This window comes from Chiloscyllium plagiosum, unplaced genomic scaffold (assembly GCF_037043375.1).
Source record: "Chiloscyllium plagiosum isolate Xiang-an unplaced genomic scaffold, Cpla_swu_hap1 HiC_scaffold_23, whole genome shotgun sequence".
NCBI classification, from domain to species: Eukaryota; Metazoa; Chordata; class Chondrichthyes; order Orectolobiformes; family Hemiscylliidae; genus Chiloscyllium; species Chiloscyllium plagiosum.
The window spans coordinates 858,032-877,642 of record NW_028270161.1 but is presented as its reverse complement, the minus strand read 5'-3'; the positions used below and the strand labels follow the sequence as shown (position 1 = coordinate 877,642).

The window sequence follows — 19,611 nt, the reverse complement described above, 5'->3', positions numbered from 1 at the left end:
CAACATAATGAAATAACCAAGGTGCTTCACCAGAGCAATGTTAAGTTATATGGGATACTAAGTTAATTAGGAGAAACTAGATGAAATGACCAAATGATTCATCAGGGAGGTAGGTTTTGAACGGCATATTAAAAGAGAGGTGGAGAGGTGAGGGAGGGTATTTCAGATCCTGGCCCCTAGGTAAATGAAGTCACAGTTACCAATGATGGGAAAGATATTATGATTTACAATGCATATGGCATTTGAGAGGACACAGATATTTTTGAGAGGTGTGAGGCTGGAGATGTATTTGTCAAGGAGCCAATGTAGATCAGTGAACACAGAGCGAGAGTGAAGCATGCTACTGAATAGGCATTATCCAATTGCTTTAGAATGAGCTCCTCACAGGCAATTGAAACATCATGTCTCTTCTATCCCAAAGTCAAAACCTGGTTTGAGCTGAGAGCTTATATACTGTCACAGGATGCAACTGAATTGCCACCTTTTTTCAAAGGAGGGGAGCTTAAAAAGCAAATGAGAGAAACAAAGATGAATTATGAGAAAAAACTGGTAGCGAACTTCAAGGGGTGTCCCAAAGTCATCTCTAAGCAGAAATAGTAAAAGTGGAGTAGGAGTGATTAGGGCTGAAAATGTGTTGCTGGAAAAGCGCAGCAGGTCAGGCAGCATCCAGAGAACAGGAGAATCGGCGTTTCGGGCATAAGCCCTTCTTCAGGAATGAGGAAAGTGTGTCCAGCAGGCTAAGATAAAAGGTAGGGAGGAGGGACTTGGGGGAGGGGCGTTGGAAATGCCACTCCGGCCTATCACCCTCACCTTGACCTCCTTCCACCTATCGCATTTCCAACGCCCCTCCCCCAAGTCCCTCCTCCCTACCTTTTATCTTAGCCTGCTGGACACACTTTGCTCATTCCTGAAGAAGGGCTTATGCCCGAAACGTCGATTCTCCTCTTCCTTAGATGCTGACTGACCTGCTGCGCTTTTCCAGCAACACATTTTCAGCTCTGATCTCCAGCATCTGCAGTCCTCACTTTCTCCTAGGAGTGATTAGGGACCAGAAAGGGGATTTACATCTGGAGCAGGAGGGATTGTTGAGTTATTAAATGAATAGTTTGCATCCTTCCTTAAAAAAGAGGAGAATTTAGACCAGATCATGATGACTAGGTTCAATATTGATAGTAGACAGGCAGGAGGCTGGAAGAACATAACAGGCCGGGCAGCATCTGGAGGTGGAGAAGTCGATGTTTCAGATATAACCCATTTTCAGGGCTGGGGATGGGTATGGGGGTTGCTGCAGATAAAGGAGGTGGCGGGAGCAGGGTGGTGAAGTGGGGCTAGATGAAGACAGTTAGAGCGTATGACCTGCTTGGTCAATGGGAGGAATGATTCCAGTTGGTGGCAGGGAGTGTAAGGGATGGGGAGGGGCTGAGAAGGTAGTCGGGAATGGGGAGAGAGGTTATTTGAAATTGGAGAACTCAATGTTGATCCTCCAGGCTGTAAGCTTGCCAGGCAGAAGATAAGATGGTGTTCCTCCAATCGGAGCTCTGGTTTGTTTTGGCAATGGAGGAGGCCAAGGGTGGTCATGTCAGAAAGGGTATGACTGGGGCAATTGAAATGGACGGTGACTGGGAGGTCCAGTTGGCCCCTGCGGGCCTGGCTGAGATGCTTGGTGAACCATTCCCTAAATTTAAGTTTGGTCTTCCTGATGTCAAAAAGACTGCATTAGGAGCACCTGATGCAGTAAACTAGGTTGGACGAGAGACAGGTGAACCTCTGTCTCACTTGGAAGGACTGTTGGGACCCTGGATGGAGATGAGGGGGTGGTGGTGGTGTTCAACAGGTTTAGCATTTTGTCTGGTTGCAGGGGAAGGTACCTGGGGGAACGGTAGTGAGGGTGGCATGAACTAAGGACTGTCAGAGGAAACGGTCCTTGTGGAAACCAGAGAGGGGCGGGGAGGGGCAGATGTTCCTGATGGTGGGGTCTAGTTGGAGATGGCAGAAGTGTTTGAGGATAATGTGTTGTATGCAGAGACTGGTGGGGTGGCACCAGTGAGGACAAGGGGCTTCTATCTTTATTGCAGGTTTAGAGTGATGGAATGGGAATGGGAGTGGTGCGGTGTAGGGTTGTCTGGGTGATGGAGGGAGGAAAAGCATGTTGTTCAAAGTAGGATGCTCACGAGTGGAATGTCTCCTCATCTGAGGAGATGTGGCAGAGGTGAATGAATTGGGAGAATGGGATGGAGTTTTGCAGGATACTGGGTGGGAGGATGTGTAGTCCAGGTAGTTATGGGAGTCAGTAGGTTTGTAGTAAACATCCGTCTGGAGACTCACCAGAGATGGAAATGGTGAGGTCAAGAAAGGGGAGAGAGATGTACGAGATGGACCAAGTAAATTGAGGGTGGGGTGGAAGATGTGAATGAAGTCAATGAACTGCTCCAGTTCAGCATCCACTTCAATATTGAAATGGCAGAAATGTTCGACAGACAGTTGTACGGTAAGTTGACAGGACACGAGGACCAGTTCAGCCGCCAAGGATATTGAAGGAAGAAATTGCAGAGTCACTGGCCACAATATTTCAGACTTCACCAGAGTTGAGTCAAGTGCCCCAGAAGACTGTCAGACTGGAGAGCTGCACCTAGTGGACTGTCTCAGGGGTCAGTGCTGGGCCCATTGCTGTTAATTATCTAGATCAATGATTTGGATGAGAATGTACAATGATTAGTAAGTTTGCAGATGATACTAAAATAGATGGCATAGTGGACAGTGAGGAAGGTTATCAGAAATTGCAGCAGGACCTTGATCAGCTGAGGAAGTGGGTCAAGAAATGGCAAATGGAGTTTAATATAGATAAGTGTGAGGACTTGCATTATGGAAAGTCATATCAAAGTAGGAGTTTCATGGTGAATGGTAGTGCCTTAAGGAGTGTAGTGAAACAGAGGGACCTTGGAGTTCAGGTTCACAGTTCTCTGAAAGTGGAGTCCCAGGTAGATAAGGCAGTGAAGAAGGCTTTTGACGCACTGGCCTTCATTAGTTAGGACATTGGGTATAGAAGCTGGGAAGTTATGTTGCAGTTTACAGGACATAGGTGAGGCTGCAATTGGAGTGTTGTGTTCAGTTTTGGTCACCTTGTTATAGGAAAGATGCTATTAAAGTGGAAAGAAATTTACAAGGATGTTGCCAGGAGTCAAGGGTCTGAGTTATAGGAAGAGGTTGGACAAGATAGGACTTTTTTCTTTAGAGTATAGGAGCGTAGGGGGAGACCTTATAGAGATGTAGAAATCATGAGAGGCATGGATATGGTGAATGCATTCAGTCTTTTTCCCTCAATTTGAGGAATCGAGGATTAAAAAGCAACAGTTTAAGGTTAGAGGGGAAATAAAAGGGAACCTGAGGGGCAACCTTTTACACAGAGGGTGGTACAGATATGGAATGAGCTGCCAGTGAAGGCTGGTACAATTATGACACTTGAAAGCCATTTGAATCGGTATATGAATAGGAAGAGTTTAGAGGGATATAGGCCAAATGCTGGCAAATGGGACTAGATTAGTTTAGGATATCTGGTCGGCTTGGGGGAAATGGGCCAGAGGTTCTGTTTCTGTGCTGTGTATCTCTGTGACTCTATAACTGTGTTAACTTCTGAGAGATTCTGTTATTCTATTCTGTTATTACATTAACATTCTGTGTGTGCAAAACCCTTCACTTCACACCCCAAGAGAAATCATTCCTGCAGCAATGAGCCTGAACACATTTTCTTCTGAAAATTGCAAGAAAACCTGCCCATCAGCACCTCTTCAGAAGTTGAATGCTCAGAGCAAATCATTTCATCTATTATCAGCTCATGATGAAACAAACCAAGGATTTCTGTCAAATTACAACATCAAAAATCTGTATCATGCTTACTACTCATTAATGTTATTCTTTCTAGAGGATAGGAATCACTTGAAATACATCTGGACTGTATCAATTTACAGTTGAAAGTTTATATCGATTCCGGAAGAAACCAATCACCACCATCTGAATGCTTCATTTAGAGTTAGACCATGTGCAACTACTTGTGATGAGAAATAATTTTCCTGAATTAATTAGCTTTTAATCCTGACAGTTCTCCCTCCTCTATCAGTGCAACTGTAGTATGCATTAATGTACATTACATTCACACGAATAATTAGTTTAATTGGAGAGATAAAAATAAATCATGCTGATGATCCCTTGATGAGGATTGTGATTTTCTCATTTGTTGATATGCTTCTCCTCAGAATGATATTGGAGGACGACGTGTGCTGGTGAATAAATGGAGCACTTTCATCAAAGCCAGACTGGTCTGCTCAGTGTTGGGACCGAATGGGATTGCCACACATTTTGATGAAATGGGTAAAGAATTGCCGGTGACATAAGCTAAATTCATATAATGCTGATAAAATATTTGGCAGCATGGGGTGTCTTGTCGTGCAGTGGTAATGTCTCCACCTCTGAGCCAGGAGGCACAAGATCAGGCCCCACCTACTCCAGAGGTGTGTCTCAACATCTTAGAACAGATTGATTCAGAAAATATCTGTATATTGAGTGAAACTTGTATTTTTCAAGCTCTTTTCTTTCATGATCTCAGGATATTTCAGAGTTTTTTTATGAGAAATGACATTGTTTTGTCGTGTTGTCTGTATTGCAACACAGCAGCCAATCCGTGCACAGAAACTGCCCAAAAGTGATAATGACCAGATAGCCAGCTTTAGCAATGAGGCATCAGTGTGTGCAAGATGTCGTGGGTGGCACAGCACCAGAGACCCGGGTTCAATTCCCGCCTCAGGCGACTGACTGTATGGAGTTTGCATATTCTCCCCGTGCCTGTGTGGGTTTCCTCCGGGGGCTCCGGTTTCCTCCCACTGTCCAAAGATGTGCAGGGTCAGGTGAATTGGCCATGCTAAATTGTCCGTAGTGTTAGGGACAGGGGTAAATGTAGGGGAATGGGTGAGTTGGGCAGGTCGATGTGGACTTGTTGGGCCGAAGGGCCTGATTCCACACTGTAAGTAATCTAATCTATTGGCTGGGACAACAGGAGCATGCTAATGAAGCCTCTGTCTGATAAACTGTACACAGGTTTCAAACAGCTTCCATCCACATCAAGAAAAACACAGCAGCTTCACTAAGGTTCACAGCAACTGGCAGACACAATAAAACATGAAGCAGTAATCTGAGCAAATCCAGAAAAATAATTGTAAAACTTTTGGCAGCTGCACAGAACCCATGCAACTAAACTAGATTAGATTTCCTACAGCGTGGAAGCAGGCCTTTTAGCCCAACAAGTCCCATACCGACCCTCTGAAGAGTAACCTACCCAGACTTATTTCCCTATATTTCCCCCTGACCAATGCACCTAGCACTACGGGCAATTTCCCAGGGCCAAATCACCTAACCTGCACAAGCTTTGGATTGATTTGGAGATGCCGGTGTTGGACTGGGGTGTACAAAGTTAAAAATCACACAACACCAGGCTATAGTCCAACAGGTTTAATTGGAAGACTAACTTCCAAAGAACTAACACGGTCATTCTAACAGATGAGTGACTTAACAAACAATCAAGGTATTTTTCAGAGTATAATTTCAGTTACATCACTCTGTAAACTTTTCCTATAAATTCTGTGTCTTAAACCTCCTGATGAAGGAGCGTTGCTCCGAAAGCGAGTGCTTCCAATTAAACCTGTTGGACTATAACCTGGTGTTGTGTAATCTTTTGGATTGTGGGAAGAAACCCACACAGACACAGGAAGAATGTGCAAACTCCAAACAGTCACGTGAGAATGGAATCAAACCTGGGTCCCTTGCGCTGAGGCAGCAGGGCTAACCACTGAACTACCGGAGTGCTGTGCATCAGTTTATTAATACATTAGGTAAATGGGCAAAACTGGGCAATGGAAGCAAGTGTGAGGTCATCCATTTTGGACCGAGAAAGGATAGAACAGGGTACTTTCTACATGGTATGAAGTTAAATGCAGTGGATTTCCAAACAGATCTGGGGATTCAGTATCATAGATCTTTAAAATGTCACACACAGGTGAGGAAAATAATCAAAAAAGCTAATGGAATGCTGACCTTTTTATTGAGCAGGCTGGAGCATAAAGCTGTACATACACATACTGCCTAATTAGACCCCACTTGGACTATTGTGAACAGATCTGGGCACCACACCTCAGGAAGGATATATAGTCTTGGATTTACAAGATTTACGTAGATTTACAAGAATGATACCTGGACTTCAGTGATTAAGTTAAAAGGATTGGTTATACAAATTAGACCCATTTTCTCTTGAATTTAGAAGGTTAAGGGATGATCTGACCGTAGCCTTCAAGATATTAACAGGAAAGACAGGGAGGATAACAAACTATTTGGACTGATTAGAGATTCTAGAACTAATAGGCACAGTCTGAGAATTAGGGCCAGACTGTTCAAGAGAGAATTTAAGAAGCACTTCTGTACACAAATGGTGGTAATGTTTGGACCTCTCTTCCACAAATGGTAGTGCATGCTGGATATGATTAATTTTAAATCAGAGAGATTTTTTGTTAAGCAAAGGTATTAGGGACATGGGCCAAGGGTAGGTCTTTGATGTTAGGGCACAAGTCAGTCATGATCTCACTGAATGGCAGAACAGGCTCGAGGCTGACCTTTTTTCCTATATTCCTGGGAGCTTTCATGAAAGAATACCAGTAAAGCCAGTGTAAGGTCATGAACTGTAACAGGAGTAGGCCATTCACCCCCTCGAGTCTGCATCTTGTATTCCGTAATCTGGATTACAGAGACTGACAACAATGTGTGTGTCCCCATTGCATGTGACTTAATCTAAATCAGAGATTTTTATTTCAGTCATTCTATTTTAAAGGCATTGTTTCAAGATAATTGTGGCAACAATTTTATCTAAAATATTTACAAGCTAAAGAATTGCTGGGATTTATTTAGAAATCACATTAAAACAGAGCAAATATTTTCAATGCCACTGTCTCCTATTTTCTGAATGCAACAAAATAGAGTTCTTAGGACAGAATTCCTTTAATTAAAGGTCAGAATAAATACTATTAGGAAAATCTGGTTCCATAAAATTTTCTGAGATATTTAGGGATGAGCATTAAAAGTCTGCTTCGTCAGTGCTACTCATATCTTGGGGAATAAACAGGGGAAAAAAAGCTCCCCATTGCAATAGAACATAGAACATAGAACATAGAAAAGTACAGCACAGAACAGGCCCTTTGGCCCACGATGTTGTGCCGAGATTTAATCCTAATGTAAAATATAGTAACCTAACCTACGCACCCCTCAACTCACTGCTATCCATGTGCATGTCCAGCAGTCGCTTAAATGTCCCTAATGATTCTGCTTTCACCACCACCACCACTAGCAATGCATTCCATGAATTCACAACTCTCTGCGTAAAGAATCTACCTCTGATGTCTCCTTTATACCTTCCTCCTAATATCTTCAAACTATGACTTCTCGTACCAGTCAATCCTGCCCTGGGGAAGGACACTAAATGATGGAACTGTGTAAATTGAAACACTTACCAGCAACTATATTCGATATTTCCCATCTCTGGTATCCCTGGAGACAGAAATGTCCTTTACAAACCAGAATAAAGACACACTGATAGGAGATGGCTCAGGGAGCACGGATATTTGAAGCGATGCTCTACATCCCTTGTAATCAGTCACATTCTGACATAATGAGCTCCCAGCTCATGCTGGAAGAGCAAAGCTTATTTCTGATGGTCAAATAATTGGAAAGGACTGCAGGAACCTCTCTCTCATTGCCAGCTTTGAACTGGATTTTCCAAGGAGTGACACTCTTGCCTTTCATTTTTTACAATAAGAGGGAGCTCTGCATTTCTGAGAGGAGATTGTGAACAAGTCTGCCTCTGAACTTTGTCATAGGGAAAGCAACTAGCCCAGATGGTGTCTCTGGCTATGCACTAAGATCCTGCATTGACCAGCTGGCAGGAGTACTCGCTGACATCTTTAACTTCCTCTGACTTCAATGTGAGGTTCCTAACTGCATCAAGAAGATCACAATCATCCTGGTGCCAGAGAAATATCAGGCAACATGCCTTAATGATTACTGCCTGGTGGCTCTGATATTCATTATTATGAAATGCTTAGATACGTTAGTAATGGCACGCATCAACTCCAGCCTCTCAGGTTGCCTTGATCCATGACAATTTGCCTACCATCACAATAGGTCCATGGCAGATGTCATCTCCCTGGTCATACACTCATCCCTGGAACACTCAGATTATAAGGACACCTACATCAGATTTCTGTTTATTGACTTTGGCTCCACTTTGGCAAACACATCTCCAAACTCTGAGACCTAAGACTCTGCTCCCCTCCCTGTCCTTGACTTCCTGACCCAATCAGTAAGAATAGGCAGCAACACCTCAATCACAAAAATCCTCAACACCAGTCACCTACAAAGCTACACACTCAGCCTCTTACCCTACACCTTCTACACTCACGACTATGTGACCAAATTCAGCTTTACCTCCATTTACAAACTTGCTGGTGAAACCACTATAGAGGGTCGAATTTCAAACAACAGGAAGGAAACAGACAGCTGAGTGGCATGGTGTAAAGATAACAATCTCTCCATCAGTGTCAGCAAAATGAAAGAGCGGCTCATTGACTTCAGGAAGCAGAGTGGAGGATACTCTCCTGTCTCTGTCAATAGTGCTGAGGTGGAGAAGGTTGAGAGTGTCAAGTTCATAACAGTAGACATCACTAACAATCTGTCCTGTCCAACAACATTGACTGTTACTTGACAGCCTAAACCTGGATATTGTCAGATCTTGTTGAATTTGGACATGGACTGCTTCAGTATCTGAGGAGTCACGAATTATGCTGAATATTGGGCAATCACCAGTGAACATTTCCACATCAGACCTTACAATGGAGAGAAGGTCATTAATGAAGCAGCCAAAGATGTTTGGGCCTTGGATACTTCCCTGAGGAACTCCTGCAAAGATGTTGTTGAGCTGTGGTGACTGACCTCCAACATCCATGATCATCTTTCTATAGAATCACTACAAAGTGGAAAGAGGCCATTCGGCCCATCGCATACACATTGATCCTCCCACCCAAACCTAGCGCCTGCTCCACCCTATCCCTGTAACCCCACATTTAGCATGGCCAATCCACCTAACCTGCACATCTTTGGACTGTGGGAGGAAATCAAAGCATTTGGCAGAAGTTCATGCAGACACGGGGAGAATGTGCAAACCACACACAGTCACCCAAGGGTGGAGTCAAGCCTGGGTCCTCATGCTGTGAGGCCGCAGTGCCAATCACTGAGCCACTGTGCCACCCATGAATGTGCCAGGTATGACTCCAAACAGGAGAGAGCTTTCTCCCTGATTCCCATGGATTCCAGTTTTACTAGGGCTCCTTGATGCCACACTTGGTCTAAAACAGCACTGATGTCGAGAGGTGTCACTCCCACCTCCCCTCTGGAATTCAGCTCTTTTGTCCATGTTTGAACCAAGGCTGGAATGAGGTGTCACTGAGCAGGTTATTGCTGAGAAGGTGCTGCTTGATAGCTCTGTTGGTGACACCTTCCATCACTTTACTGATGATTGACAGTCAACTTGTAGGGAGGTAATTGACTGGGTTGGATTTGTTCTGTTTTTTGTGTACAGGACATGCCTCAGCAATTTTCCACATTGTCGGGTAGATGCCAGTGTTGTAACTTACTGGAACAGCTTGGCCAGTGGAAAAGCATGTTCTAGACCTCACATCTTCAGTACAATTGCCAGAATATTGTCAGAAGTGTCAGCTACTGTAAGTAAGGTAAATGTGAGTTTAGAGTGCTGATATGGTAGTTTCCTAGTTGGGCGGAGGGAATTGGCTGCCGGCTGGATAGGGTGCCAGCTGGTGAGGATGTAGGGAACCAGAGTTAGGATGATAAGTGGGAAAGGTACAGGGTGCCAGTCTGTAAGGTGGAAACATGATTAATGAATGTTTAGGGTAGTTTGGAATGGGTGAGAGAAATCCAGTCCAGCAGAAAGTGGTGTGACGGAATGTTGGCTCTGGGAGAAAGTGAGGACTGCAGATGCTGGAGATCAGAGTTGAAGAGTGTGTTGCTGGAAAAGCACAGCAGGTCAGGCAGCATCCAAGGAGCAGGAGAATCAATGTTTCGAGCACAAGCCATTCATCAGGAAAGAGGCTTGTGGGCCGGGGCTGAGAGATAAATGGGAGGGGGTTGAGGCTGAAGGGAAGGTAGCTGGGAATATGATCGGTAAATGAAGGTGGGGTAATGGTGGTAGGTCAGAGAGGAGGGTGGAGCAGATAGGTGGGAAGGAAGATGGACAATTAGGACAGTTTGAGAAGGTAGTGACAAGTTGGAAGGTTGGGGCTGGGATAAGGTGGGAGAAGGGTAAATGGGGAACCTGGTGAAATCCACATTGATCCCATGTGGTTGGGGGGTTCCAAGGCATTCTTCCTTCAGGCGTCGGGTAGTTAGGGTTTGGCGATGGAGGAGGCCCAAGACCTGCATGTTCTTGGTAGAGTGGGAGGAAGAGTTAAAGTGTTCAGCCACGGGGCGGTGGGGTAGGTTGGTGCGGGTGTCCCAGAGAAGTTCTCTGAAATGATCTGTAAGTTGGTGTCCTGTCTCCTCAATGTAGAGGAGATCACATTGGGTGCAATGGGTGCAGTGGATGTCTTTGGTAGAGGTACAGGTAAATTTCTGTCGATGTGGAAGGATCCTTTAGGGCCTTGAATGGAGGTGAGGGGGGGGGGGGAGTGTGGGTGCATGTTTTGCACTTCTTGCAGTGCAGGGGAAGGTGCCTGGAGGGTGGATGTGTTGATGGGGGGCTTGGACCTGACAATGGAGATGTGGAGGGAATGATCTCTCCAAATCGCAGATAAGAGTGGGGAGAGAAATATATCCTGAGTGGCGGGGTCTGTTTGTAGGTGATAGAAATGGCGGAGGATGTTGGTGAGGTGGAAGATGAGGACGGGGGGAGGTTCTGTCCTTGTTGTGGTGGAGGGGTGGAGTTCGAGGGTGAAGGTGCAGGAAGTGGATGAGATGTGCTGGAGGGCATTGTTGACCAAGTGGGAGGGGAAATTCTGTTCTCTGGGAAGTTCTATGTGGAACTAGTCCTCCTGATGCAGATGAAGCAGAGGACATGGGAGTAAGGCATGACATTTACAGGAGTCAGGGTGGGAGGAGGTGTACTCCAGATAGCTGTGGGACAGAGTGGTTTTGTAGTAGATGTCCGTGTTGAATCTGTCGCCGGAGGTGGAGATAGAGAGGTCCAGGAAGGGAAGGGTGTCCGAGATGGTCCAGGTGAATTTGAGATAGGAGTGGAATGTATTGGTGAAGTCGATGAACTATTCAACACCTCGTGGGAGCATGAGCACGAGGTAGTGTCAATACAGTCATTGATGTAGTGGAGGAACAGGTCGGGGCTGGTGTCAGTGTAGGTGCGGAAAATGGACTGGTCCATATACCCGACAAAGAAACAGGCATAGCTGGGGCCCATACAGGTGCCCATGGCTACCCCTTTGGTCTGGAGGAAGTGGGAGGATTGGAAAGAGAAGTTGTTGAGAGTGATGGGAGATCCCCTGAGGTGATGAGTTTGTGTATGGTCTGGGAGATGATGGTTTGGTGATGGGAGGTAAGGTTGCATTTGAGGAGGCAGTAGGAGGAGGTGTCCGTGAGTTGGCGCTTGGCTTCAGTGATGCGCCAAACTACCAACTCTGGTGGGGAGGTGGGAGGGATAGGTAGGTAGGTGCCGAATCTGGGTGGGGAGGATAGGTAAGTATGTGTGGGTCTGGTTGGGGAAGCGGGGATGGTATGTGTCAGGTCTGGGGTGAAGAATGGTGCGTGTGGGTAATGTGTCTGCATTGGGAACGTGTGGAAGGGTAGGTGCCGGGTCTGGGGGTGGTGAGTGTGGAGGGTGGATATCGGGTCTGGGGGGAAGTGGGGAGTATGAAGGGTAGGCATCAGGTCTGTCAGATAAAGTTTGGAACTAGAAAAACCTCAGCAGGTCAAGCAGCATCGGGGAGAAGAGATGTTTCAGTCGGAACCTTTCATCAGGTCTGGGGGTGGTGATATGGATCAGATCAGGTCAGATCCAGTGGTAATGGGTGGTGTTGGGTCTGGCTCAGGGTAAGGGTTGAGTTATGTTTCAGGCAGGGCTTTGGGTAGGGTCTGTGGGTTGTAAGTGATCTGGTGGAGATGTAGTTGAGGAAATGTGATGGTACTTGTGTGGTTAGTTTAATAGTTATGCATGAGTTAGATGATATATTTAATAGTATGACTTGACCTGAGTAACAATTTACTCAATTTCACTGGAAGCATCTGAAATCTCCCATGTCCTCCGCCTCACCCATAATGCTTTAACTGGTAGCATCTGTGGGCAGAGAAATAGATAAATGGTCGTTTGTGAGGACCTTTAGGATTGGAGAGTGATCCAGAACAAAAGGAACTGTCTGGGACAGTCTGGAGGACAGGAGATATGTCTTGATGGCCAACAGGCCTGTTAATGAGCATCGTAAAGAAACAGATGAAAGGTGAATGGCTGCATAGCAGCAACTTAATGCACTATGAAGGGATAAAGAAATAAATAAGATGGACTGCAGCAACAAAATGTCATTAAAACAAAAACAGGAATTGCTGGATGAGCTCAGCAGGTCTGGCAGCATCGATAGAGAGATAAATAGGTCTAATGTTTCAGATCCAATGACCCGTCTTCAGAACAATTAAAGATCAGTTAAAATTAATTGGAGGCATATAATCTGTAATTGTAAGACGAGACACTGAGTTGAGAAGGTGCACTGCAATGAGCTGACTGATGAGATTCTTCACTGGAACAGGCCAAGGACAGAATGGAATCAGGATGGAGAATTGAACTGACAAATGACTGGAATCTCAGGAACTTGTCTGCAATCTGAGTGTGTTATTCCACAAAATGGTTACTCAGTCTGTTTTGGTCTCCACATGTATGGGTGGCTGCATTATGACTAATAAATGCAATGAAGTAATTGGAAGGAAGAACAAATAAATCACTTGGAAGCAATGTTCTAGATCTTGTTCATTGAGAAATATAAAGATAACATTATGGATGTTGCATCTGTCAAAAGATCATGGGACCATTTCACGGACAACTTATAACTGGTGATGATAGAACTGAATAATGTTGAAACCAAATTATTCAAAAACTCTTCAGAGAGAGTCTTGTATTGTCATTGTGCATTGCAGTACTGATATATTAGATCAACAAAAAATACAAAACAGATCCACAGTTGGACAAATTTCTCAATGGGAAAGGCTTCAGAAATAAAGGGAACAAAGTGTCCAAGTTCAGGATTCTCTAAAGGTTAATATTTAGGTTCAGTTAGCAGTTAGGAAGGTAAATGCAATGCTAGCATTCATTTTGAGAGGACTATGATACAAGAGCAGGAATGTACATTAGAGGCCCTGAAAGGATCTGGTCAGACCACATTTGGAATATTGTGGGCAGCTTTGGGCCCCATATCTAAGGAAGGATGTGTTGACATTGAAAGGGATTCAGAGAAGGTTTACAAAAATGATCCCGGGATGAAGGGCTTGTCACATGAGGCGCAATTGAGGACTCTTGATCTTGATGGAGTTCAGAAGGATGAGGGAGTATCTGATTGAAACCTACAGAATACTGAGAGGCCTGGATAGAGTACACACAGAGAAGGTGTTTCTCTGAGTAGGAGAGACTAGGACGTGAGGGCACAGCCTAGGAGTGAAGGGACAATCTTTTAGAACTGAGGTGAGAGGAAATTCCTTCAGCCAGAGGGTGGGGAATCTGTGGAACCCATTGTAACAGAGGAGGCCAAGTTACTGAAACAGATAGATAGGTTCTTGACTACTGAGAGGGATCAAAGGTTATGGGGAGAAGGCATGAAAATAGGGTTGAGAAACAGGTTGAAATCAGCCACAATTGAATGACAAGCAGACTCGATAGGCCAAATGGACTAATTCTGCTTCTATATCATATGCTCATTCATAAAGTCAGGAAGTATGGGATACAGGGAGAGTTGGCTATCTAGATTCAGAATTGGTTGGCTGACAGAAGGCAGAAGTGGTTGTCGATGGAAAGTATTCTGCCTGGACGTCAGTGTTGAGTGGGGTCCCGCAGGTCTCTGTAGTTGGGCCTCTACTCTTTGTAGTTTTTATAAATGACTTGGTGAGGAAGTTGAGGGGTGTATTAGTAAATTTGCAGATGACACAAAGGTTGGAGGTGTCGTTGATAGTATCGAGGGCTGTTGCAGGCTGCAGCGTGACATAGACAGGATGCAGAGCTGGGCTGAGAAATGGCAAATGGAGTTCAACCTGGATAAATGCGAAGTGATGCATTTTGGAAGGTCGAACTGGAATGCTGAATATAGGATTAAAGACAGGATTCTTGGCAGTGTGGAGAAACAGAGGGATCTGGGTGTGCAAGTACATAGATCCCTCAAAGTTGCCACCCAAGGGTTATTACAGCTACCTAGACAACCGACCGACTCCCACATCTACCTAGACAACCGACCGATTCCCACAGCTACCTAGACAACCGACCGACTCCCACAGCTACCTAGACTAACTGACCAACTCCCGCAGCTACCTAGACTACACCTCCTCCCACCCTGCCCCCTGTAAAAACGCCATCCCATATTCAAAATTCCTTCGTCTCCGCCGCATCTGCTCCCAGGAGGACCAGTTCCAAATCCGTACAACCCAGACGTCCTCCTTCTTCAAGGACCGCAATTTCCCGCCAGACGTAGTTGACAATGCCCTCCACCACATCTCTTCCACTTGCCGCTCCTCCGCCCTTGAGCCCCGCCCCTCCAACCGCCACCAGGACAGAACCCCACTGGTCCTCACCTACCACCCCACCAACCTCCATGTACAACGTATCATCCGCCGTCATTTCCGCCACCTCCAAACGGACCCCACCACCAGGGATATATTTCCCTCCCCTCCCCTATCAGTGTTCCGAAAAGATCACTCCCTCCGTGACTCCCTCGTCAGGTCCACACCCCCCACCAACCCAACCTCCACTCCCGGCACCTTCCCCTGCAACTGCAAGAAATGCAAGACTTACGCCCACACCTCCCCCCTTACTTCCCTCCAAGGCCCCAAGGGATACTTCCATATCCGCCACAAATTCACCTGCACCGCCACGCACATCATCGATTGCATCCGCTGCACCCGATGTGGCCTCCTCTATATTGGGGAGACAGGCCGGCTACTTGCGGAACATTTCAGAGAACACCTCTGGGACACCCAGACCAACCAACCCAACCACCCCGTAGCCCAACACTTTAACTCCCCCTCCCACTCCACCAAGGACATGCAGGTCCTTGGACTCCTCCATCGCCAGACCATGGCAACACAACAGTTGGAGGAAGAGCGCCTCATCTTTTGTCTGGGAACCCTCCAACTACAAGGGATGAACTCAGATTTCTCCAGTTTCCTCATTTCCCCTCCCCCCCACCTTGTCTCAGTCAAATCCCTCGAACTCAGCACCGCCTTCCTAACCTGCAATCTTCTTCCTGACCTCTCCACCCCCACTCCACTCCGGCCTATCACCCTCACCTTGACCTCCTTCCACCTATCGCATTTCCAATGCCCCTCCCCCAAGTCCCTCCTCCCTACCTTTCATCTTAGCCTGCTGGACACACTTTCCTCATTCCTGAAGAAGGGCTTATGCCCGAAATGTCAATTCTCCTGTTCCTTGGATGCTGCCTGACCTGCTGCGCTTTTCCAGCAACACATTTTCAGCTCTGATCTCCAGCATCTGCAGCCCTCACTTTCTCCTCTTACCCAAGGGTTATTAAGAAAGCATATGGTATTTTGGCTTTCGTTAACAGGATGAAGTCTAAGAGCCGCGAGGTTTTGCTACAGCTCTACAATTCCCTGGTTAGACCACACTTGGAATATTGTGCCCAGTTCTGGCCATCCTACTATAGGAAAGATACAGAGACTTTGGAGAGGGTGCAAAGAAGGTTTACCAGGATGCTGCCTGGACTGGAGGGCTTGCCTTATGGAGAAAGGTTGAATAAGCTCAGACTTTTCTTTCTGGAGAGAAGAGCAACAGAGGTGACCTGATCGAGATATAGAAGATAATGAGAGGCATGGATAAGGTCAATAGCCAGAGACTTTTTCATAGTTTTAATTTATCAGGAGAAAGGTATTGAGGAGACATCAGAGGAAGGTTCTTTACGCAGAGAGTTGTGAATGAATGGAATGCGATGCCAGCTGTGGTGGTGGAAGCAGAGTCATTGGGGACATTTAAGTGACTGCTGGACATGCACATGGATAGCAGTGAGTTGAGGGGTGCGTTATTTTACATTAGGATTAATCCTCGGCACAACATCATGGGCCAAAGGGCCTGTTCTGTGCTGTACTTTTCTATGTATCTCTGTGGTCTAACTACATCTGCCCACACAGTTAGCACACAGGCCATCTTCTCAAATCTTTCATTGACCAAATATAATTGATAAAACCTGAGACTAATGGCTGACTACTCTTATTAAATAAACATCAGGTGAGTCATGGAAATATCAAAGTAAAAGGGAGAAGTAAATATAATTATTGTATAAGAAACTGAAACAAAACAACGTGAAGACTTCAAAACCTTTCAGTTCCAAAACTGAAGTTCTGTTTCTGTGCAAGGCTGTTAAAAATCCAAATTATTACTTAATTTATATTACTCCATTTCAAAGCTGTATTCTGGATAAATTTGCAAAACATTGTGCAACACTTAAGAGTATTTCCTATAATTTTTGTATTCAGTTTTTCAGGTGGTAAACGACATAATCAATAATGACAAAAGAAGTTGATTAGTTTAATTGGTGATCATAGGGTTCAGATTAAAACCAATGGAGTTCAATCCTCATTCTCACTAAACTAGACTTGGGGGCCTATTCTTCTTACCCTGTCCCAGAGTAAAATCATGGAATAAACAATGATTTGGCAACCCTGCAACATTCAATGCTGTGAAGTATGTGAGAATTAGTTATTATAAAATGAAAAAAAAAGTCATTCAAATTTCATGGAGACAGTTCACGTTGTTTTTGATATTTGTAGTATTTGGCACAGACTGCAGAGAGAGGATATATATCTGTTTGTGTCCATGCATCTCCACGTGTTCAGTTCTCAGTTGTGCGCTTTCAAAAGATACTGAGTAAACATCAGATCATTTTTAAAGATTGGTGAGACATCACTTTGTTCATCGGTTTGAAACATCCATAGGCTGCTCCCTTTCAGAATTCAATTAACAAAGATTGAAAAATAAATTGTCTTTTTCAGCATTGCAGTGAACTGAAACAAGTGGATGACACGATGGCACAGTGGTTAGCACTTCTGCCTCACAGCGCCAGAGACCCGGTTCATTGGCCCTCGATGTTGCGCCGATCCAAGCCCACCTAACCTACACTAGCCCACTATCCTCCATATGCCTATCCAACGCCCGTTTAAATGCCCATAAAGAGGGAGAGTCCACCACTACTACTGGCAGGGCATTCCATGAACTTACGACTCGCTGAGTAAAGAATCTACCCCTAACATCTGTCCTATACCTACCCCCCCTTAATTTAAAGCTATGCCCCCTCGTAATAGCTGACTCCATATGTGGAAAAAGGTTCTCATGGTCAACCCTATCTAAACTCCTAATCATCTTGTACACCTCTATCAAGTCACCCTAAACCTTCTTTTCTCCAATGAAAACAGCCGCAAGTGCCTCAGCCTTTCCTCATACGATCTTCCTGCCATACCAGGCAACATTCTGGTAAACCTCCTCTGCACCCGTTCCAGTGCCTCCACATCCTTCCTATAGTATGGCGACCAAAACTGCACACAATACTCCAGATGCGGCCGCACTAGAGTCTTATACAACTGCAACATGTCCTCAGGACTCCGGAACTCAATTCCTCTACCAATAAAAGCCAGTACGCCATATGCCTTCTTCACCGCACTATTTACCTGGGTGGCAACTTTCAGAGATCTGTGTACATGGACACCAAGATCTCTCTGCTCATCCACACTACCAAGTATCTGACCATTAGCCCAGTACCCCATCTTTTTGTTACTCTTACCAAAGTGAATCACCTCACACTTAGCTACATTGAACTCCATTTGCCACCTTTCTGCCCAGCTCTGCAGCTTATCTATATCCCGCTGTAACCTGACACATCCTTCCTCACTGTCAACAACTCCACCGACTTTCGTATCATCTGCAAACTTGCTCACCCAACCTTCTAACCCCTCCTCCAGGTCATTTATAAAAATGACAAACAGCAATGGTCCCAAAACAGATCCTTGCGGAACACCGCTAGTAACTGCACTCCCAGATGAACCTTTACCATCAACTACTACCCTCTGTCTTCTTCCAGCCAGCCAATTCCTAATCCAAACCTCCAACTCACCCTCAATGCCATACCTCTGTATTTTTTGCAGTAGCCTACCATGGGGAACCTTATCAAATGCCTTACTAAAATCCATATACACCACATCAACACTTTACCCTCGTCTACCTCCTTAGTCACCTTCTCAAAGAATTCAATAAGATTTGTGAGGCACGACCTGCCCTTCACAAAACCATGCTGACTATCCTTGATCACATTATTCCTATCCAGATGTTCATAAATACTATCCCTTACAATTCTCTCTAAAACTTTGCCCACAACAGAAGTGAGACTCACCAGCCTATAGTTACTAGGGTTATCCTTACTCCCCTTCTTGAACAAGGGAACCACATTTGCTATCCTCCAGTCTTCTGGCACTATTCCTGTAGACAACGAGGACATAAAAATCAAGGCCAATGGCTCTGCAATCTCCTCCCTTGCTTCCCAGAGAATCCTAGGATAAATGCCATCAGGCCCAGGGGACTTATCTATTTTCACCCTTTCCAGAATTTCCAACACCTCTTCCCTACATACCTCAAAGCCGTCCATTCTAATTAATTGTGACTCAGTATTCACATCGGCAACAATGTCCTGTTCCAGAGTGAATACTGACGAAAAGTATTCATTCAGTGTCTCCCCATCTCTTCAGCCTCCAAACACAACTTCCCACTACTATCCTTGACTGGACCTACTCCTATCCTAGTCATTCTTTTATTTCTGACATACCTATAGAAAGCCTTTGGGTTTTCCCTAATCCTACCAACTAAGGACTTTTCATGTCCCCTCCTTGCTGCTCTTAGCTCTCTCTTCAGGTCCTTCCTGGCTACCTTATAACTCTCAATCACCCCAATTGAACCTTCACGCCTCATCTTTACATAGGCCTCCCTCTTCCATTTAACAAGGGATTCCAATTCCTTATTAAACCATGGCTCCCTCACACGACCCTTTCCTCCCTGCCTGACAGGTACATACTTATCAAGGACACTCAATAGTTGCTCCTTGAACAAGCTCCACATATCAATTGCGCCCTTGCCTTGAAGCCTACTTTTCCAAGCCACGCATCCTAAGTCGTGCCTCACTGCATCATAATTTCCCTGCCGCCAGCTATAACTCTTGCCCTGCAGTGCACACTTATCCCTCTCCATCACTAGAGTAAAAGTCACCGAATTGTGGTCACTGTCCCCAAAGTGCTCACCTACCTCCAATTCTAACACCT

The 19,611-nt window shown here is 45.3% G+C and overlaps 1 protein-coding gene across 1 annotated transcript in view; it reads left to right on the top strand.

Annotated features, from left to right (window-relative positions):
- Positions 1-19,611, top strand: part of sema3e (sema domain, immunoglobulin domain (Ig), short basic domain, secreted, (semaphorin) 3E) — a 311,047-nt gene that overhangs the window by 227,266 nt on the left and 64,170 nt on the right. The window contains exon 8 of the mRNA XM_043714219.2: positions 4,251-4,365. Coding sequence (XP_043570154.2) covers positions 4,251-4,365 — 115 coding nt within the window. The remainder of the gene's footprint in view (positions 1-4,250; positions 4,366-19,611) is intronic.